This window comes from Nerophis ophidion, linkage group LG16 (assembly GCF_033978795.1).
Source record: "Nerophis ophidion isolate RoL-2023_Sa linkage group LG16, RoL_Noph_v1.0, whole genome shotgun sequence".
NCBI classification, from domain to species: domain Eukaryota; kingdom Metazoa; phylum Chordata; class Actinopteri; order Syngnathiformes; family Syngnathidae; genus Nerophis; species Nerophis ophidion.
Window position 1 is genome coordinate 8,935,474 of NC_084626.1, and position 24,242 is coordinate 8,959,715.

Below are 24,242 nucleotides of genomic sequence, written 5' to 3' on the forward strand. Positions count from 1 at the left end.
GTAATCCCAGAACCCGTTGGTGGACACCAGCAGTGAGGGATGCCGTCAAGCTGAAGAAGGAGTCCTATCGGGTTCTTTTGGCTCATAGGACTCCGGAGGCAATGGACGGGTACCGACGGGCCAAGCGGTGTGCAGCTTTAGCGGTAGCGGAGGCAAAAACTCGGACATGGGAAGAGTTCGGGGAAGCCATGGAAAACGACTTCCGGACGGCTTCGAAGCGATTCTGGACCACCATACGGCGCCTCAGGAAGGGGAAGCAGTGCACTATCAACACCGTGTATGGTGCGGATGGTGTTCTGCTGACTTCGACTGCGGATGTTGTGGATCGGTGGAGGGAATACTTCGAAGACCTCCTCAATCCCACCAACACGTCTTCCTTTGAGGAAGCGGTGCCTGGGGAATCTGTGGTGGACTCTCCTATTTCTGGAGCTGAGGTCGCTGAGGTAGTTAAAAAGCTCCTCGGCGGCAAGGCCCCGGGGGTGGAGTAGATCCGCCCGGAGTTCCTTAAGGCTCTGGATACTGTGGGGCTGTCTTGGTTGACAAGACTCTGCAGCATCGCGTGGACATCGAGGGCGGTACCTCTGGATTGGCAGACCGGGGTGGTGGTCCCTCTCTTTAAGAAGGGGGACCGGAGGGTGTGTTCCAACTATCGTGGGATCACACTCCTCAGCCTTCCCCGTAAGGTTTATTCAGGTGTACTGGAGAGGAGGCTACGCCGGATAGTCGAACCTCGGATTCAGGAGGAACAGTGTGGTTTTCGTCCTGGTGGTGGAACCGTGGACCAGCTCTATACTCTCGGCAGGGTTCTTGAGGGTGCATGGGAGTTTGCCCAACCAGTCTACATGTGCTTTGTGGACTTGGAGAAGGCATTCGACCGTGTCCCTCAGGAAGTCCTTTGGGGAGTGCTCAGAGAGTATGGGGTACCGGACTGTCTTATTGTGGCAGTCCGCTCCCTGTATGATCAGTGCCAGAGCTTGGTCCGCATTGCTGGCAGTAAGTCGGACACGTTTCCAGTGAGGGTTGGACTCCGCCAAGGCTGTCCTTTGTCACCGATTCTGTTCATAACTTTTATGGACAGAATTTCTAGGCGCAGCCAAGGCGTTGAGGAGATCCGGTTTGGTGGCCACGGGATTAGATCTCTGCTTTTTGCAGATGATGTAGTCCTGATGGCTTCATCTGGTCGGGATCTTCAGCTCTCACTGGATCGGTTCGCAGCCGAGTGTGAAGCGACCGGAATGAGAATCAGCACCTCCAAGTCCGAGTCCATGGTTCTCGCCCGGAAAAGGGTGGAGTGCCATCTCCGGGTTGGGGAGGAGACCCTGCCCCAAGTGGAGGAGTTCAAGTACCTAGGAGTCTTGTTCACGAGTGGGGGAAGAGTGGATCGTGAGATCGACAGGCGGATCGGTGCGGCGTCTTCAGTAATGCGGACGTTGTATCGATCCGTTGTGGTGAAGAAGGAGCTGAGCCGGAAGGCAAAGCTCTCAATTTACCGGTCGATCTACGTTCCCATCCTCACCTATGGTCATGAGCTCTGGGTCATGACCGAAAGGATAAGATCACAGGTACAAGCGCCCGAAATGAGTTTCCTCCGCCGGGTGGCGGGGCTCTCCCTTAGAGATAGGGCGAGAAGCTCTGCCATCCGGGAGGAGCTCAACGTAAAGCCGCTGCTCCTCCACATCGAGAGGAGCCAGATGAGGTGGTTTGGGCATCTGGTCAGGATGCCACCCGAACGCCTCCCTAGGGAGGTGTTTAGGGCACGTCCAGCTGGTAGGAGGCCACGGGGAAGACCCAGGACACGTTGGGAAGACTATGTCTCCCGGCTGGCCTGGGAACGCCTCGGGATCCCCCAGGAAGAGCTAGACGAAGTGGCTGGAGAGAGGGAAGTCTGGGCTTCCCTGCTTAGGTTGCTGCCCCCGCGACCTGACCTCGGATAAGCGGAAGATGATGGATGGATGGATGGAAGAAGCTTATTGACTACGGTTTCGGCACGGAATACGAAGGCGGACGCGGGCAAATTTTCAAGACATATGCAGATGTCAAATACAGATCAGCAGGAATCAGAAGTTAAGAAAAGTTGCTTTTGTATAATATTGCTAAACAAAACACCAGATAATATGTCTTACCTTACACACACCGTTATATTACCCATATGTTGAATCACAGTACAATCAAAACTTACCAAAGTCGCACTAAAACATTTTGATAGATTTCTGAGCGCCGTGTGTAATGTGCTATGTTTTTAATTGAACATATAAAATGTTGCCGTTGTTTACTTGAGACATATTGCAGTTTACATGTATCTGTTATGTCTGACTGCCATCTACTGGTCACACTTATCATTTCACCATTTACCACATATAATAGCTTCAACGTCCGTAAGCACAACCAAAACTATCGCGTACATTAGGCACACTGTCGAGTTTTGAGAAAATTAAATGATTGTGCCTTATAGTCCGAAAAATACGGTACATATTTTTAAAGAAATCTTGTCACATTTGGAACTAATGACGAATTAACAGCTGTGCTGTTCTGCTGCTGTCGCACTGGATGCTAAAACACCTGCACCTTGCCATATTCCGGTACAGCTGATCAGCCAAGTTACCAGACAGAGATGACACTCGCCCCCATTGGGACGTTGGAGAGAGTGGAAATTGTTCTCGTCTTTAAGTACAGTGTTAGCAATAAGAGTCTTTGCTTCTTCTATAACTTTGTCTGAAACTATTTTCTTCTTTCTTTTTTTTATCAGAAAACTGAGACGTTTGTTGCTTTTTGTAACTTTTTTACCGGTTTCTGCCTTTTGGTCACCGTTTTTTTTTCTACCCATTGTGTATTTCTGGTCTTCTCATCTTCGTCCGGACAGAAGGGTGACACGGCAGTGCGGCTGTATCAAAAGAGACATCGGAGACGCGTTACTGAACCAATAGTTGCTTTATTACAAGCAAGCGTCATTATACAGGACTGCAGTTCCTGGAGGAGGTCAGGTCAAGAAAATGAGGCACTCCTAACTTGGAAAAGCCAAACCATCAGTTTTTATACATCTCCCTCCTGTCTCTGTGTGTGTGCTAAGTCAGGAGAGCGCATCCTGACCATAAAAGGAAAAGTTTGTGTGTAAGTTTCTGAAAAAGAACAGTAGGTTGACCTTTAAGATAAACACGGAGTCTCTCCTCCATTATAGAGCTATCACTTTTACATTACATCCATCCATCCATTTCCTACCGCTTATTCCCCTTGGGGTCGCGGGGGGCGCTGGTGCCTATCTCAGCTACAAGCGGGCGGAAGGCGGCGTACACCCTGGACAAGTCGCCACCTGATCCAGGGCCAACTTTTGCATTCCGAAGCCTGATTTTATTACTTCTTCTCGTGAGAGATCTAATTCCAGTCCACATGCGAATATCAAACCAAGTTGCCCTATTTTATTATGTGCTCAAACTGAAACACCACTATTAAACTTAGTTAAACCTAATTAAACTTGACCTAAACTTGGTGGTTTGCTTTCTCCAAGATGAATATGAACATTAACCACATGCAAAACATAATATGAGTTAATTAATTCACTTCACTAGTTAGCATGATAGCTTTTGTCACAGTCCTGAAAAATAACTCCTCCTCCCATTTGCTGTAAACACTGCAAAAACTGAAAATCTAAGTAAGATTAAATACCTCAAATGTTCTGTCTGATGATATCATTCTTCTCACTAGGCAGATTTTATGTTAGAGTGCTTTACTTGTTTTGAGGGTTTTGGTCCTATGTGATCTCATTAAGATATTACAGCTTGTTGCTGAGATGTTATGACCTATATTGAGTAAAACATTCTTGAAACTAGAATATCAACTGTTGCAAAAATGTGTCATTAACACTCCATCCATCCATCCATTTTCTACCGCTTATTCCCTTTCGGGGTCGCGGGGGGCGCTGGCGCCTATCTCAGCTACAATCGGGCGGAAGGCGGGTTACACCCTGGACAAGTCGCCACCTCATCGCAGGGCCAACCCAGATAGACAGACAACATTCACACTCACATTCACACACTAGGGCTAATTTAGTGTCGCCAATCAATTAACACTCACAAGTACAAAACTACTTTTTGTAAAGCAATAATTTCTTACTTCAAGCATAAAAAAAAAATCATGATGCCGAGCGCATCATGATAATGCGCTCATCAAGATAATGGCACTAGAATTTACTTAATTAAATAATTATTTTAAAACATATTGAGCAAAATGTTCTCATTTTTTCTACCAAGAATAATGCAATTGTTATTAGTGAGAATATACTTATTTTAAGCTATTTTGGGGTTCATTGAGGTTACATGTAGTTAATTTTACTTGTTTTTGAATTTTTTCTTGTTCTATTGGCAGATAATTTTGCTTAGTTTAAATAAAATACCTCTAATTTTTGTATATTTTTTCTTGTTTTTGAAGACTGACTTTTTGCAGTGAAAGTGATCCACTTTCTATCTTTTTCCTACCATTTTTGGGGGGAAAGAAACTGCATTCAGCGCTCATCTTCGCTGCGCCCGCCAGCTTACTCTCCACCACCACCACTGGTTTAGTCGCGCGCACAATACTGACCTTTGACCGGGAGTAGGTCAGAGTTCACCAAAACGTATATAACAAAAATGTATAATGGAAAAATTTTAACATATGGGCATTTTAAAAACCTATATTGTGATTAAAAAGACAATAACAACAGAACAAAGTTACATTTTAGACCAGGGGTCTCAAATTCAATTTAACTGGGGGCCAATGGATGCAGAGTATGGGTGAGGTTGGGCCGCAAGAAAATATTTCTTTGAAAAAATGTTGCATATTCCTCAGCATGTCTAGTTGTATAATGACGTTTCAAATTGTATCCCTTGTGCACCACAACTTTCTCTGTGCAATTAAGACACTTCGGGGTGCCTTGTGCTCAACAAAGAAATATTGCATCTACCACTTTTCCTGGAATTGTCTTTGCTCATCACAAACCTTCCTCTTCACTGCAGGCTTTGAAAAAGACATGTTTGGGGTTGTGGAATATATTTGTATTTAGCCGACGCACGGAGAATAATGTTATTTCCGCAATCAATCAATCAATCAATGTTTATTTATACAGCCCTAAATCACAAATGTCTCAAAGGACTACAAACCATTACGACTACGACATCCTCGGAAGAACCCACATAAGGGCAAGGAAAACTCACACCCAGTGGGCAGCGAGAATTCACACCCAGTGGGACGCCAGTGACAATGATGACTATGAGAAACCTTGGAGAGGACCTCAAATGTGGGAACCCCCCCCTCAAAGGGCTGCACAAACCACATCCATGGTACGGAGCCCACATAAGGGCAAGGAAAAACTCACACCCAGTGGGACGACAGTGACAGTGATGACTATGAGAAACCTTGGAGAAGACCGCATATTTGGGCAACCCCCCCCCCCCCTCTAGGGGACCGAAAGCAATGGATGTCGAGCGGGTCTAACATGATACTGTGAAAGTTCAATCCATAGTGGCTCCAACACAGCCGCAAGAGTTCAGTTCAAAGCGGATCCAAGACAGCAGCGAGAGTCCCGTCCACAGGAAACCATCCCAAGCGGAGGCGGATCAGCAGCGTAGAGATGTCCCCAACCGATACACAGGCGAGCGGTCCATCCTGGGTCCCGACGAGCGGTCCATCCTGGGTCTCGACTCTGGACAGCCAGTACTTCATCCATGGTCATCGGACCGTACCCCCTCCACAAGGGAGGGGGGGACAGAGGAGAAAAAGAAAAGAAGCGGCAGATCAACTGGTCTAAAAAGGAGGTCTATTTAAATGTGTGTCATTCCGCTTTTTCTCCCTACAGCAACACGGCGGTCGGCGGATAATAGCCAGGAAAGTACCGAGATAGCGACCACAAAAAAGTGACGGCTCCCGGAGTGTTATCCGGCGTCATATAGTGTTCATCGTGTGAGGCAATGCAAATTAAACAATAAAAAAAACAAATAACGGTTTGAATTGGTCCAGGTTATCGGGGACTGTTATTACTGACGGACAGGTGTCGCAGTGTGACTGCAGTCAGGCACGTAAAAAAAACATAGTCTCCGTGGCAACGTTTCTGTCGCTTTTACTCATTTGCCGCTTTTCCAATAACGCAGGGGTAGGCAACCCAAAACGTTGAAAGAGCCATTGTGGACCCAAATAATACAACGCTGTCAAGCGGCATTCATATAAAACTCGCGGGCCACACTAACATTAAACTTTTATATTAAGTTTGGGGCTGCAAAATAACGTCTCACGGGCCGCAATTGGCCGCGTGTCTGAGACCCCTGTTTTAGACCCAAATAGTGAGTTGTGCTATATTTAGAACAGGCCTGCAGGCAATGCATTCGGTCCTTGGAGGGCGACCTGATGCCCGCGGGCACCGTGTTGGTGACCCATGACTTAGAAGTTCTCATTGGGCCTGCTCCACCCCCTGTTCTGTTTTTGCAAGCATGACGCTATTTACATAACACTCTATATATAAACTATGGCCAACACTGACAGTTCAAGAACTGCATCATTTCGGGGGGGGGGGGGGGGGGGGGGGGTTGTACAGTATATGAAGTTTATAAGTCAAAAGCCTTATTTCCTCAACCTTCTTGTTCTTCTTCCCAGCTGATTGGACATCATTCCACATGCAGAAGTGTGTGTTTGTGTGTGGTGCGCATTGGTGCCACTGTGCAAACCCTGCCCTGTTGGTCTCCTGCAAGCCTGTGTGAAATGTGACACAAGCGTGGGCTCCCCTTTAAGGCATACTTTCTCCGTCTGTGCGCGCTACATTGTCTGTGTGTGTGTGTGTGTGTGTGTGTGTGTGTGTGTGTGTGTGTGTGTGCGTGCAGGGTAGGAGGTCAGGCCTCCATTTTTACCAGCAGCTGTCCACTGGCATGTCAACGGGAGTGTCACAGCGGTGCATTCAGGGGTTCAGACGGTGATCCGCTGTTGCTGCAGTGTGCACTCCGAAGGCTCACCCTCATCGTCTGACCATCCAGGACCCTGCCTGCGACCCCCACCCCCCAACATGGCAGACCAGTACCAGTACAACGCCAACGAGGAGAAGATGATCAAGGACAGCCATACGAAGGAGATTGATCTCATCAACAGAGACCCCAAGCAGATCAATGACGACGTGGTGAAGGTTTGTGCTGCCTCCTGTTCAATATCGCCTCATTAAGACTGTGTAGTGCATGCAACACGTTTTCTGCAAGGTCGCAAAACTGTACAAAAGCTTCTAAAGTACACCAGTAATTATTCCCGTTGCCTATCCGGAACTCGGCATTTATTTTGGGAATCATGGCGTAAGCGATCACCAGAACCGTCACGTTGTATTTAGATTTGACAACTGTTTGTTCTGTGATTGTTAGCAGACATCCACACATTGGCCTTTAGCACAGAGCTAATAATACACACAGACCTGAGACTCTGCTAGACTGGGTGAAACAAGTATGATAAATGATCACTGTTATCTTAACCAGACATGAAATATACTCTAAATACACATATTTGAAAGAGAACAGTAACATCTACTGTAATGAAATCCTATGGAATGCCTCAAAAATGTAGCTTTGATATTAATAATGCTCACTTTCTTCTGCCAAAGTGGTATTGATTTACCAATACTGTATGTTTATTATTAGAGTTACAGTTAGCATTCGTGTCCTACTACTACATCACGTGTTTGTCACCTAGCACAACTGCCCATCCCTTAACATAAAAAAAATAGTATTGCGGTTTACAACTCATTACTTGCTGCTACCGCCGCAATTATGGACAGATATTCTGAAAACAGGTTGCGGGGATGCAGAGAAACGAGTATTTCCATATTTTTTACCCTTTGTGTTGAAAGTTTTAATGTTGACATATGTAACGGGTGTGTATGTCGCATTGCATAATTGTCCATTTAAAATTCATAATGCAAAAAAGACAATAAAAAATTCTATGGTTTGAAGCTTTATGTTTCCTATGTGGATCAACACAGATACTGTAAAAGAGGGTGGGGGAGCCAGTTTTGGCGTGAAAATATGAAAATAAAGAAAGTGTGATTTACAATATTAACTATGAACAATAAAACACTGAATACATATGGGGCGGTATATTTCAGTTGGTAGAGCGGCCGTGCCAGCAACCTGAGTAATCCAGGTTCGATCCCCGCTGCTGCCATCCTTGTCACTGCCGTTGTGTCCTTGGGCAAGACACTTTACCCACCCTGGTTTAAATATAACTTACATATGGGATTCACTCTGTAAAGCGCTTTGAGTCGCTAGAGAAAAGTGCTATATAAATACACTTCACTTCACTTTTTTGGGCCGTGAGCACCCCCTAGAGGGCCACCAAAAATATGTTGATGTCTTTCTTTTTTTTCACCACTTGTGGCAGTAATGACAATCTCTAACAAACAGAAGTCTGGAGCTAAAGTCATAGAGAAGTTTATTAAGTGCAAAACTAGGAAAGCTTTATTTTAATTTTGACTTTAATTTTAATTTACAGTTTTTTTAATTAACATTTATTATTAATTTTGTTTATGTGTTTTAGCGCTACAAAATTGCCATCCATCCATCCATCCATCCATTTTCTACCGCATGTCCCATTTGGGATCGCGGGGGGAGGGGGGGGGGGGTCGCTCCAGCCTATCTTAGCTGCATTGGGGCAATAGGCGGGGTACACCCTGGACAAGTTGCCACCTTATCACAGTGTGCTACATAATTGCATGTAAAAAACAAATGTTTATCTAGTCAGCCTGACCTAAGACTCAGGACTATGTGCTAAACAAATAATATTTTTTTGTGATAGACATAATATTTCATATCATTTGACAAGGTTGTAAACTTTATGTAAGTTAGATATAATTATTGAAAACGATTAAAATCAAAGGTAAATTATTAATTCAGTGTTAATATTTGAGTGGGCCCCAGATCTCAAAGTGGCAAAGTCAGGCCCTGAGGTCTAAAAGGTGTCTAATCTTGTTCACAAACAAGTCATTGTTAGGGTTGGGCATCGAACATTGATGGTAACAGAAACCAATATTACAATTCCCTGTGAATCATTCAAATCTTTTCTTTTCAAAGGCCTACTGAAATGAGATTTTCTTATTCAAACGGGGATAGCAGGTCCATTCTATGTGTCATACTTGATCATTTCGCGATATTGCCATATTTTTGCTATAAGGATTTAGTAGAGAACATCGACAATAAAGTTCGCAACTTTTGGTTGCTAATAAAAAAGCCTTGCCTGTACCGGAAGTGGTAGACGATGTGCGCGTGACGTCACAGGTTGTAGGGCTCCTCACATCCTCACATTGTTTATAATCATAGCCACTAGCAGCAAGGGCAATTCGGACCGAGAAAGCGACGAGTTCCCCATTAATTTGAGCGAGGATGAAAGATTAATGGATGAGGAAAGTTAGAGTGAAGCACAAAAAAAAAAAAAAGCGACGGCTCCAGGCGAGGGCAGTGTGAGCGATTCAGATGTTATTAGACACATTTACTAGGATAATTCTGGAAAATCCCTTATCTGCTTATTGTGTTAATAGTGTTTTAGTGAATGTTGTGTGACTATCAATCAATCAATCAATCAATCAATCAATCAATGTATTTTATTTCGGCAATCTTCACATAAAACAAAGAACAACAACAAGAAAAGAAAAAAAAAAAAAAACACTCATTTGAGCAATGATTGAGCCGAAAGGGTGTAGGTTGAAGCAACGCTTATATAAACCTACCCCATCACAACAAGAACAAGCTTCAAAATATATAAAATCTAAAACCAAAAACCAATTACTCACTGAGAGTGGAAAGCAGGGCTCTGCCTTCCGCCCGATTGTAGCTGAGATAGGCGCCAGCGCCCCCCGCGACCCCGAAAGGGAATAAGCGGTAGAAAATGGATGGATGGATGGATGTCTGACACGCTAGATCAAAGGATGCAACACGAAGTATTTATTGCGGTTTTGAGGGTGATTTATTGTCCTTTTGAGTAAATATACAATACATTACATTCAGATGGTTTGTGATTCCCTTGCAGTCCTTTTGCGTTCCTTTTGCGCTCCTTTTGCACTCGTTTTGCGGTCTACAGAAGTAACGGCACCCAGGTTCACACTCTCTCCAAACAAGCCAAACAATTCCCCCAGAAAAGTGCAGGTAATATTCATTCAGCAATCATTCAGCCCCCACAAACACGCCTCCGCCCACACACCCATGTAGCCACACCCACTATCCTTGGTGACAAGTGAGAAACTAATCCCTGCCTTTACAGTGAGATTATAAAGTCATACCTGAAAGTCGGAGGGCTGCGGTGAACGCCAGTGTCTCTGAGAGAAACCAATGGAGGAGCCAAGATTACAGCAGCCTTTTTGACAGCTGCAGGAGGAGGTCGCATAATCCACTCAAGTCTCCAGTAAGAGTCGACTTAATATCACAATTTTCCCCTCCAAAAACTTGCTGGTTGACGTAGACCAAGGGTGCCCATTACGTCGATCGCGATCGACTGGTCGATCTCGGAGGGTGTGTCAGTCGATCTCAAGCCAGGCATTAAAAAATATACATAAAAATGAGCAATCATCAATCATACCAAGACTTCACTTTCATCAGTTCTTTGACATTCTCGGCACCCGAGGATCTTGTGAGATGACTCTGGCTGCTGCGAGCTCATATTTAAGAAAAAAATCACTAACAGGGCGGACGCAGAGAAACACATTTTATTTCTAGAGACTCCGTACCTACTGTCAAAACTCTAAAGACCGACTGCACAGTTCCTGTCTTCACCATAAAAGACCTGTTTCATCCTGCCTGTGCTAACAAAATAAGAGTCTCAGAAAGCTAGCGTGCACAAGCCAGCAAGCTACGGAGTTTGATGCCAATGTATTTCTCCCCCGCCCTCAGCGACCGCTTTCTCACTTGCTTGCCCACCCGCACTCTCACTGACGTCACTCACCTGCTGCCAGACATTAAAGGGCCACACACATATGCTACTCTCATAACAAAGTGTTTAAAAACGAGTATGCAAGTTGGACAAATGAGATGCCAAATCCAACCACAGAAAGGAGGACTTTTTTTTCCCTCCATTTGAAAATGCGGACGTTATCAGCACCACTGTCTAATTCCAATCAATGCAAGTCATCAGAATCAAATACACCAACTTATATTCTTGTCTTCATGAAAGAAATGAATCTATGTGTGTTAAACATGCTTGTATTATCATTAAACACCATTAACTTGTTAACAAAAATGTGTTTTTCATAAATAAATAAATATAAATTATAAATGGGAATGAGGTAGATCTCCTCGACTTGGTTAATTGAAAAGTAGCTCGCCTGCAGAAAAAGTGTGAGCGCCCCTGACGTAGAGAAACATGTTCGCTTGACCGCTCCGTGTTAAAGCTTCATAACAAACAAAGAAACACCGCTTTCCACCAACAGCATTAATCTTTATAGTCTCCATTATTAATTGAACAAATTGCAAAAGATTCAGCAACACAGATGTCCAAATTACTGTGTAATCATGCGATGAAAAGAGACGACTTTTAGCCGTAAGTGGTGCTGGGCTATTATGTCCGCTACAACCCGAGACGTCACAAACATGTGTCATCATACGCGTCATCATTCCGCGACGTTTTCAACAAGAAACTCCACGGGAAATTTAAAATTGTAATTTAGTAAACTAAACCGGCCGTATTGGCATGTGTTGCAATGTTAATATTTCATCATTGATATAGAAACTATCAGACAGCGTGGTCGGTAGTAGTGTGTTTCAGTAGGCCTATAATTCTCAATCTTGATGCCTGACAGGAAGTAAAAACACCAAACAATGAAAAAGAAATAATCTCCTCCAATAATGAAGCCAGAGCCGCCATTAACAAACATTATTTAAGACTCAGAATCAAGAATCATCTGGAACCGGAATTCAAACGAGGAATCATCCAATTTCAAATGGTGCCCAGCCTCATTCATAGTAGACAATGATCAGATGACCTACAGCTACTGGCAGACACGCCTACGACCCCGGTTAAAAATCCAGACATTCATGTAGAACTTGAACGCACCACTAGTGTAGCACACAAACGTCGGACTCTACGTGCATTGCAAAGTAAGTATAGTCTAAATAACGGAACATGAAATATTTTAATCGGCGATGTTTGTAGGAAAGTGGGGTGGAACATGTACACCCCCTCCCCAGTAGTGCCATATGCACCAATCCATCAATGCAACTATTATTTATATTGTTATTATTCTAATTATTATTTGAAGTGTTGGTGATAAATGATGATCTACACCTCCGCCATCATTCTGCTCATTACAACATAGGAGCTCAGAACATTCTATTCTCTATTCTAATCCCATAATAAGCATAGTACATGTCACAGAGTGCCAAGACCTCTTTCTTATGAATTTTTAATGCTTTCCAGCATTTTGTTATTGTCGTTTGGCAAAGCTAAAGTAACCCCAACACTGTCAGGAAAGACTTTTCATAAAGAACAAAACAATCCGTGTGGTGCAAATTATTCAGAGAATGACTCAGACGGCTTGCTTTGTTCGTCCCGTCCTGACTTCCCAAACGGATCCTCGCCACTGGTTTGGATGACAGGGAGATGTTTTTATATGTGCTGGGCGTCTGCCTGACTGAAACGTTCATTAACATTCTGTAGCTGAATCTCAGCTGCGGGAACGCAGAAAGATTTTAGAATAGACTATCTGGCAGACGACACCGTTAGGCTCCTCTTCTTACGTCATACACTGTAAAAAAAAAAAAAAATCCTTATTTGTTGGTTAATTAATCTAAATTTTCTGCTGTATTTTTTCTTTTTTAAATAAGTTATAAAACTGTAGATTTGAAGACATGATCTGTAGATAAACAGTCCGCCTGTAATTTTAAGGAATATTCCAGTAATGACAAACTATGTATATTTCAAGTTTTTTTTATACATAGCATTTTCTGGGCCTTCCGCCCGATTGTAGCTGAGATAGGCGCCAGCGCCCCCCGCGACCCCAAAAGGGAATAAGCGGTAGAAAATGGATGGATGGATGGATTTTCTGTTTTCTTAAATTACTTTCAAATTCATGTAAAAAATTTCAGTAATGAACTTTCATTAAATATGTAGCTTGTTATATAAAAGTCTATGTTCATACAAACATCTAACAGTTTTCTATGTAATTTTAAGGTAAATCTTATATTTTTAATATTTGTGTGTATTTTTACATTCAAGTTAAACATATATATAGCCTGTTATATAAAGGTTTATGCTCATACTAACAATTTCACATTTTTCTCTGTAATATGACATACGTTGGTGACTGCAAGACAAACTTGATCAACAGCCAATAGCCATACAGGTCTAACTAAGGGTAGCTGTACAAACAAGTTTAACACTGTTACAAATATGCGCCACACTGTGAACCCACATCAAACAAGAATGACAAACACATTTCGGAAGAACATCTGCACTGTAACACAACATAAACACAAGCCTCATACAACATGTGCCTAGTTTGGCACGCTGTTTGTATGGTGAATGAACAAACGCGACGGCATGTTGTAAAGGACGATAAAAACAGTGCTATCACACTGCAAAAAGTTAGTGTTCAAAAACAAGAAAAAAAAAAGAAAAATTAGGGGTATTTTACTTGAACTAAGCAAAATTATCTGCCAATAGAACAAGAAAATTTGGCTTTTCAAGACTTTCCAAAACAAGTAAAATTAGCTAACCTCAATGAACCCTAAAATACCTTAAAATAAGTATATTCTCACTAATTACAAGTGCACTTTTCTTGGTAGAAAAAAAAGAAACCTTTTTGCTCAATACGTTGAAAAATATATTTTTTAATTAAGTAAATGCTAGTGCCATTATCTTGACATAATGATATGTGCTCGGCGTCATGATTTTTTTTTCATGCTTGAAATAAGAAATGATTACTTTAAAAAAGTAGTTTTATACTTGTGAGTGTTTATGACACCGCTTTGCAACAGTTGATATTCTAGTTTCAAGCATGTTTCACTTAATATAGGTCAAAAAATCTTAGGAACAAGCTGTAATATATTACTGAGATCATTTAGGACCAAAACCCTTGAAACAAGTAAAAGACTCTAACATAAAATCTGCTTAGTGAGAAGAATTATCTTATCAGACAGAAAATAAGCAAATATCACCCTTATTTGAGATATTTAATCTTACTTAGATTTCAGTTTTTGCAGTGCACGGCACACCCTTAATGTACTTGTCCAGGTGAACATCGAGACAATCTTTCGGGAGGGGCACCGAAAGTCTCTTGGAAAAATCGGGAGGGTTGGCAGGTATGTTGCTAGGGCGGAATTGCCATTCAAAGAAGCTGAATCCACTTTGCACCAAGTTTCTGTATCCAGTGACCCCCAGGTATATACAGTAGAGTTTGAGACCCCTGATCTTAACAATTCAGAACACATCTGTAAAATAATGGTATTTTTCTGTGGACCTGCCAGCATTGTCACTTCATTAATGTAAAATAAAGGTATTTTTCTGCAGAACTGTTTGCATCGTCACTTTATCAAAGGTGGTTGATCTTAATAATTTAGTAAAAATCTGTAAAATTATGATATTTTTCCGCAAAACGTTTCATGAAAATTTCTGTAAATATAATGTTGTTTTTTTTATCATTATTTGGTTTACAATGTTTTACTTTAATTTTATGGTTTTTGTTTGGCAGCCATAGCTGCCGGTAGATTTTTTTTTTTTTAAAGTGTACTCCTCCTGTTAGCCATAGACAAACTTCCTGGGAGTCAGCGTTCTCTGCAGTGGATGTTTGTTCTCGGGTGGATCGAGTGCAGAGCTGGGAAAATATTTTGACTTGGGGGCCACATTGAGAGAAAAATATGTCTGGGGGGCCCAATGTGTGTGTGTGTATAAATTATACGTACACATTTAGTTGTAAAAATCTGCTATACATTATATGTGTTTGGGTCCCTTTTTTTCAGGAACACTAATACCAAAAGTCACAAAACGTTATGGCAGACCACCTCAAAAGAACTTAATGGAATTTTACATTTTTTTACTGAATTGGACACCCAAAATGTACATGAAAGTAAAGCATTTGGAATTAAAAATATTATATATGAACAATAAAACACTGAATATGAATGACATATAAAAGTTGCTCCTTTTTTAATTCTCAGACGAGCTCCTCGATTGTTGTTTATCTTTTACAATCAAGCAAAACACAACACAAATGTAAAAAAAAAAAAAAAACTGCCAAATATGAATGCCAAGTGTAACAAACACCTACAATATGATATATCATCACGTAAAAATGTGCTTGCGCATCTGTTTCCGTTTCGGACTGGCTGCTCTGAAAACAAACCCCGTCCACTCTGCCCTGTTCCTCTGCTGTGACGTAGATTGCCGTAATAACTCGTACAAAACCCAAAAGCGCAGATTTCAACTATTGAAATACTTTGTATAGTTCAAGACTTACGGTCATTTAAAAACAGCACTGCACAGCCCCATGGCGGCGACAGTTTTGATGTTAAAAGTCTGAAAAAAATCATATAAAATGTGGCCCGTAGGCCATATTTTTCCCAGGTCTGCTCTAGTGCATTTCCTCAAATGTGACCTCCGCTCTGATGGCTGCCATCTTCTCAAATTGACCCTCAATGACATACTTGTGTGAACTGCAGAACCCATTAGAGTGTTTGCTAACCAAAACAGCAGCACAAACTGTAGCCTCTCAGAGGAATTAATGTGTGGGTTCTTACCAATGCCACTGGCGTGTGAGTTTAAAGAGGAACTTGTTACGTGGAAATGGGGGAGAAGATCGGGGGTCTGGAGATTATCCCAGCTGCATTCCGGTGGAAGGCGGTGTACACCTTGAACAAGTCGCCACCTCATCACAGGGCCAACACAGATAGAGAGACAACATTCACACTCACATTCACACACTCGGGCCAATTTAGTGTTGCCAATCAGTCTATCCCCAGGTGCATGTCTTTGGAGGTGGGAGGAAGCCAGAGTACCCGGAAGGAACCCACGCAGTTAAGGGGAGAACATGCAAACGCCACACAGAAAGTATTGAATATATCAGTATAAATGAAGACCTGCCCAATAGTTAAGGTCTTACTTATTAGGCATGTGCCGATCAATCAGTATCCGACTATTTTTATCAAAAAATATGTTTTCGCCATTGCCGATTAATGCCTTTTAATGCCAGTCCCAACGGTCGATACCCTCCCCTCACTCTATTTGTTTTTAGTATCCCAGTGTTGCCATACACAGTGTGGAGCCGCTCCCCTAAGTTAATAATGATAACCGCAAAATAAACCACGTTTCTTCGTATCTTAACTATCATTATAAAGTAATGTTATCACTGGAGGACGAGGCTAAACATGTTACACACCGAGAGCAAGTCCGGAGCAGACATGCTAATAACTGAACAAAACACTAAAGTAGCGTAAGACTACACCAAGAAAATACAAATAGTATCAGTATATGTTCGAAATGAGAGTGATTCAGTTCATATTCTCAAAATCTTTTTTTTGTGTAATGTTTTTTTTTTTTTTATGTTTGATGAACTTGGGGAATAGTTGAATGGTCACAGTGGGACTTTGAGGGTAAAAACCAAATGATTAGTAGTAGTTTTTACTTTTTTGATCAAACAATGATTTATGTTGGTTTATGGTTTGAGTTTATATCGAACATGCATACAATTACAACATGATACGTTACAAGATTCAGTTTCTTTTTTCAACATGTTCGAAAAAAATTAGGAAGAAGCAAATTATATTTAATCTTACCCTTTTTCCTTTACATAACCATTTCTAACACTTTTGTTCACTTCCTGTTCTCAATTTATTGTCAATATACTCCATAAGTAATAACATGAGAAAATAAACAAGTAAATAATAATTTGTGAAGTAAGTTGTATTGTATACAGTGAGATAAATAAGATTATCAATAAATTCAGAATGTTTATCATGGTTCTTCTTCTTTTGTTTGAAGAGTTTCTTAAATTGGATCATATTAGTACACGGTTTCATTTCTTTACTTAATACTTTCCATAATTTAATTTCACATACAGATATACTAAGGTCTTAAATGTTTTACATGCATACACATGTTTTAAACTACATTTTTCTCTAAGTTTATATTTCTCTTCTTTTGTTGAAAATAATTGTTGCACATTCCTGGGTAGCAGGTTATAGTTGGCTTTGTACATAATTTTAGCTGTTTTCAAATTCATTATATCATGGAATTTGAATATTTACGATTCAACAAATAATCATTATATGTTGCTTTAACTGACCTTTTTTGTACCACGATTATAACACTGAAGCATACTTTTGTATTTTATTTCCCCATATGTCTGCACAATAACTCAGATATTGTTACAGTCATGAGCAGTAAAGAATTTGAAGTGATTTTTGGTCCAATACATATTTAGCTTTATGTTGTACATTTTTAATGTGAGATTCCCAGTTAATTTAATCATTACTCATTATGCCTAGAAAAGTGATTTAATTTACTCTTTCAATTTGTAACAATTGTATATAATACAAAAGAATACTGAACTTGTGTAAATATTGTATTGTTATTGTTTCACTTTCTATAGCACTCACCATAAATACATTGAAATAATAACAGTTATTACATGTGATCGGTGTTGGTATTGGTACCGGCCGATATCACTCATGGATGATTGATATCGGAATCGGCAGCATAAAACCTTGATCCGAACATCCCAATTACTTACTTCTGAATAGATGCTTGGTCTTTTCTGCAGTTGACTTAAAAAAAAACAACAAAAAAAAACATCCCCCAGTACTGTATGTATTGCATGCAATACATACAGTACTAAAAATGAGTACAGTACTGTATGTATTGCATGCACATGCCGCCATTTTTAGCAATAGTGTAAATAAACTGCATGCTCTTCTATTTATAGCCGTAAGGACCAGCTGCGTATGTCGCACAAATAGGCATCTAGGTGTTAATAATAAACTGTCACATTCATTTGCTGCTTGCTTTAAAGATGAGCAAATATAATTCATGATTAGTAATCATTTTTTTATTAAACATGAAGACGTTGCGGTGAACACACGTCACTTCCAGTCCAATACTGAGCATTCTTATAGGGCCACCATCAATTAAATTCAAAATGTGGTATCCAGTTACCTGAACAAAACACTTTTGTTTATGTTTCCATTTTTCATGAGTTGAACTCAAAGATTCAAAATGTTTACTACATACATAAAATACCGATTCCTCTCAAATACTGTTAACTTAATCTGTGTTAGTGGGCATTTCTTCTTTGCGAAGAGAATTCATCCCACCTCACAGGTGTGGAATATCGAGATCCTGAATAAACAGCATTATTGCACATGTGTGCCTTAGGCTTCCTACAATAAAAGACCACTCTGAAATGTGCAGTTTTATCACACAGCACAATGCAACAAATGTCACAAGTTTTGAGGGAGTGTGCATTTGGTATGGTGACTGCAGGAATGTCCACCAGAGCTGTTGCCCCTGAACTGAATCTTCATTTCTCCACCATAAGCTGTCTCCAAAGCTGTTTTTAAGAATTTGGCAGTACATCCAACCGGCCTCACAACCACAGACCATGTGTAACCGCACCAGCCCAGAGCCTTCATATCCCAAAAATTTCTGCACAAACTGTAAGAACCCGTTTCAAGGAAGCTAGTCTGCATGTTTGTTGTCCTCAATGGGGTCTCGACCTGACGGCAGTTCATCGCCGTAACCAACATGTATGGGCAAATGCTTACATTCTGGCACTTTGGAAAGGTGCTCTCCTCAGGTATAAATCATATTTGCAGGTTGACAATGCACGGCCCCATGTTGCAAGGATCTGTACACAATTCCTGGAAGCTAAAAACATCCCAGTTCTTGCATGGCCAGCATAGTCACCAGACACCAGACATGTCACCCACTGAGCATGTTTGGGATACTGTGAATTGAAGAGGAGTGAACCAACATTCCACAGGCCAAAATCAACCTGATCAACTCTATGTGAAGGAGATGTGTTGTACTGCGTGAAGCAAATGCTGGTCACACCAGATACTGACTGTTTTTCTGTCCCCTTCCAATCCTAATAAAGCAAAACTGCACATGTGGGAGTGGCGTTTTATAGTGGGCAGCCCAAGGCACACCTCTGCAATAATCGTGCTGTTTAATTAGCATCTTGATATGCCACACCTGTGAGGTGGGGTGGATAATCTTGGCAAATAAGAAGTGCTCACTGACACAGATTTAGACGGATATGTGAACAATAATTGAGAGGATTAGGTCTTATGTGTATATACTAAAAGTTTTAGATCTTTGAGTCCAACTCGCAGTGGGAGGGTGGCCGTGCGCAACCCGAGAGTCCCTGGTTCAATCCCCAACTAGTACCAACCTCGTCACGTCCGTTGTGTCCTGAGCAAGACACTTCACCCTTGCTCCTGATGGGTGCTGGTAAGCGCTTTACATGGCAGCTCCCTCCATCAGTGTGTGAAAGTGTGTGTGAATGGGTAAATGTGGAAGTAGTGTCAAAGCGCTTTGAGTACCTTGAAGGTAGAAAAGCGCTATACAAGTACAACCCATTTATCATTTATTTATCATTTATGAACAATATGGGCAACAATAAAAAGTGTTGCGTTTATATTTTTGTTCAGTATACATACACAACTTATTGCAAAGAAATGCAAATACTGTGGTCTGCTTAACCAGCTACATGATGATGTAGTTTATACAGCCACCATATTTCCGCATTGTAGAAGTGAGCAAAGTCAAGTCTACATTGGTAACAAACTACATCACTTATGTGTCACATTGTGACTGCCTGTCCATATACGTACACAACATAATAAAGAAAAAGATGTCCAGTATTTAGACTTAGACTTAGACAAACAGTATTGATCCACAAAAAAAATTGTTCCACACTGTAGCTCAGTTACATAGGATGGAAAGGGTAAGGATGAAAAGGATAATGTTATTAAATCCAGGGAGGACTGAGGGGCTGATGGCAAACAGACACCAGAGGGGAGTAATGTTCAATAATTGTTTATGTATGTAGTCAATATATATATATATATATATATATATATATATATATATATATATATATATATATATATATATATGATAAGAATAATAAACAATATTAACAAATAAACTAAGGAAATAAAGTGTGACAAAACTCAAGAGTGTGTATGGTGTATAATTATGTGTAGAATTTAACTGGTGTGTGTTACCAAAGTGTTGAACGAGATACGAGGAAGTCCAGGGGGCAGGCAGATGATCAGGGACGACAGAGAGGCGTTACAATCCAGGGGCGAGCGAGGAGTCGAGGAACGAAGGAGGGCAACGGAAGGAAAACACTGCTGAAAACACGGGAGAAGACAAGGGACAAATCAAGCCATGGAGAGGAAAACAAGGATAGTGCAAACAGCTTGTCGCTTACGGTACACCATGAAAAACTAAGTTCCGACGCCGATCCTTGGGTCCACTGGTCTTTTATCCAGCTCGCCCTCATCAATTCCAGGTGTGCAGATTGGTAATTGAGTGCAGGCTTGTCGCTGCGTGGGCGTGTAAGCGGATCCCCCGGGTGGTCCCGCAGAGAAGGGAGATGCAGACTGAGCGTGTGCCGTAACAGATAATGCAGGTATAAAGTTGACTAAAAATGTACCATAGTAGCAATATAAAATATAACATATATGTACTTGATGGTCAGAGGTGTATCTTAGAGTAGAGGGACGAGGCATGTGACTCAAAACAACTTAAGGTAAATCACAACTTACATACCGTTTTTTTGTTGTATTGTACAACCACTGTATCCATCCATTTTCATAAACACATAACGCTACAACCAACTACTTATTTCCTAGCTAGTACATTATAGTCATGGGTGCAAACGAGAGGGGAGTTGCTGGGAACCAAAACAAGTCCATTACAAGCTATATCATCTTTTTTTGTTGTAACGCACAACAGTCGATCCCTTTGTATAAACTTAAAGTGCGAAAATGAAATACTATTTCTTAGTTTAGGTCAGGAAACGAAAACAAGCTGATCACAAGCTACAGTACATTACAGTTGTTTGTCAATCCAACAGCCCACCCCTTTGCATTAAAACATAATGCTTGCACACAATTACTTACAGTACTTCTTCGCTTTTACAAGATGGTCGGGGACGCAAACTAGATCTGCATTATATATTTTTTTAGTCTCGCACAACAGCCGACATATTTGCATAAACTAATCAATATTACTTACTTCCTGGCTTATACAAGATGGTCAGGGACGGAAACATGGAGAAGGGCATTAAGCCAAACCAAATCAATCACAAGTATCTTAAGTGAATTAATTGAATCATTATGTTCAACATATGGCTTCACGGTGGAAGAGAGGTTAGTGCGTCTGCCTCACAATACGAAGGTCCTGGGTTCAATACCACGCTCGGGATCTTTCTGTGTGGAGTTTGCATGTTCTCCCCGTGAATGCGTGGGTTCCCTCCGGGTACTCCGGCTTCCTCCCACCTCCAAAGACATGCACCTGGGGATAGGTTGATTGGCAACACTAAATCGGCCCTAGTGTGTGAATGTTAGTATGAATGTTGTCTGTCTTTCTGTGTTGGCCCTGCGATGAGGTGGCGACTTGTCCAGGGTGTACGTCGCCTTCCGCCCGATTGTAGCTGAGATAGGCGCCAGTGCCCCCCGCGACCCCAAAAGGGAATAAGCAGTAGAAAATGGATGGATGGATTGATGTTAAACATATGGTGAATGTTTATATTCAACTTGGAGAAAGCGAACCTCCAGGCTTAAGTAAATAATTGTTGAGTCCACGGCGTGGCGAAGTTGGTAGAGTGGCTGTGCCAGCAGTCTGAGGGTTACTGGTTCAATCCTTACCTTCTACCATCCTAGTCACGTCCGTTGTGTCCTTGGGCAAGACACTTCACCCTTGCTCCTGATGGGTCCTGGTGAGCACCTTGCATGGCAGCTCCCGCCATCAGTGTGTGAATGTGTGTGTGAATTGGTGAATGTGGAAATACTGTCAAAGCGCTTTGGGCTCCTTAAAAAGGGGTAGAAAAGCGCTGTACAAGTACAACCCATTTACCATTTGAATTAAGGAGTCTTATTTGGACATCCGCAAATGGACTGGGTTAACTCTCTCACGAGAAGAGGACAATAAATTCAGACTTTGGAATGCAAAAGTTGAGGTGGCGACTTGTCCAGGGGGTACCCGATTGAAGCTGAGATAGGCACCAGCGCCCCCCGCGACACCAAAAGGGAATAAGCGGCAGAAAACGGATGGATGGATGAATGCAAAAGTGATAGCTCTACCCTGGAGGAAAGACGCTATGTCTATCTTCATGTCAACTTTGAAGTTACACACACATATAGAGGTTGTTTTCCGGTCACTTACACATGAACATCTCCTTACATGGTCAGGTTGTACTCTCCTGAATTAACACACACCCAAACAGAGAAAGAAGGAATATAAGAAGGTGGTTTGTCTCCTCCAAGTTAGGAATGCAATTTGTTTCCACATGACCTCCTCCAGGTACTGCAGTCCTGTAAAATTACGCTCGCTTGTAATAAAGCAACTTTTGTTTCAGTAAAGCGTCTCCGACATCACCCTTCTGCCCGGACGAGGATGACAACACCAGAAATACACATCACGACATTACACGACATTTGTCATAACGCACAACAGTTGAGCCATTTGCATAAACACACTTGTATGTTGAAAAGAAAAACTTTTTATTAACTGGCACATGGTAGTCTGGGACACACACACGAGGAGAAGGGTAATGACCCAAAACAAGTCGATCACAAGCTACAACATATTTGTCATACGCACAACAACATTTGAATCCAATTACTAATGCAAGCACGTCAATCATCGCATTTCTTCCCAGGTGGAGTTTGAGGACGTGATAGCAGAGCCAGACGGTACGCACAGCCTGGACGGTGTCTGGAAGCTGAGCTACACCACCTTCACTGTGTCCAAGTACTGGTGCTACCGCATCCTGTCGGCCATCTTTGGCATCCCCGTGGCCCTGCTGTGGGGCTTCCTGTTCGCCTTCATCTCTTTCCTCCACATCTGGGCGGTGGTGCCCTGCATCAAGAGCTGCCTGATCGAGTCGCAGTGCATCAGTCGCATCTACTCGCTCTGCATTCAGACCTTCTGCGACCCTTTCTTCAAAGCCCTCGGCAAGATCTTCAGCAGCGTGCGCGTGGCTTTGCGCAAAGAAGTCTGAAAACTCAAAAAATTGTTGCCGAACAAGCTCTCCTCCCTTTTTCTACAACAGATGTTCTTATGCTCAAGGAGTTTCACCACATTAGTATAATTTTGTACAAAAATTACACTTCCTGATTCTGATTCTGAATAAATGGATTAAAAGAAATCAACATTAGCCAGGAGTTTTCAAAGTATTATTTACCATTCATGTTAAGGTGCAGCAGCTTGAATTATCTTTTTTTTTTTAATGATTTATTTATTTTAGTTCCCACAGTGAGAGTGTAAACTTGTTTTTTTCATGAAACCTCGCTTTAAAATCCCCAAATGCTTGAAAATTGCAATAAAAACATCAAAGTGTGTGATGTTCAACATGAAAAGCATTTATCACAATGTAACGGTTTTGAAAGTACATGCTTTTAATTGATTGTGACAATTTGTAGTTTCTTGAAAAAATTAAATTCTGAGCTATTACATCCTAAATATGCTTTTTTTTTTAAATTAAAAACATAAACAAAACAAAAACCTGTCAATCCCATTTTCTCAGGGACTTTCCATTTCTTATCGAAATCCATGCACCCATCCATTTTCTACCGCTTGTCCCTTTTGGGGTCGCGGGGGTGCTGGAGCCTATCTCAGCTGCATTCAGGCAGAAGGCGGGGTATAACCTGGACAAGTCGCCAACTCATCACAGGGCCAACACAGATAGATAGACAACATTCACATTCACATTCACACACCAGGGTCAATTTAGTGTTGCCAATCAACCTATCCCCAGGTGCAAATCCTTACATTTCAATAATTAATGTAAACTGATGTTAAGGTTAACGGTCAACTCAGGCTTTCAAAATAAAAGCACGCCTATTAAATAATATGGTCGCACCATAGGGCACCAGACATCATGGCCGGCTCTACGCAGGGGCAAGAGGGGGCAGAGCCCCCTTAAATAAATGTCTTGCCCCCTCAAATCTAAATTTGATAAAGCAAATTTTAATAAACTCACAAAATTACTACATTACAAATTGACAAAATTATCTGCACTAGCGGAAAAATCCGCCGAA

The 24,242-nt window shown here is 41.6% G+C and overlaps 1 protein-coding gene across 1 annotated transcript; it reads left to right on the forward strand.

The window, feature by feature from the left end:
• The first annotated feature begins 6,817 nt into the window (after positions 1–6,817).
• cav3 (caveolin 3) lies at positions 6,818–23,664 on the forward strand. Its single transcript, XM_061922693.1, has 2 exons — positions 6,818–7,135; positions 22,862–23,664. Exons 1-2 carry the CDS (start codon positions 7,019–7,021, stop codon positions 23,201–23,203), a joined length of 459 nt encoding a protein of 152 aa, XP_061778677.1. The 5' UTR covers positions 6,818–7,018; the 3' UTR covers positions 23,204–23,664.
• Positions 23,665–24,242: the final 578 nt, after the last annotated feature.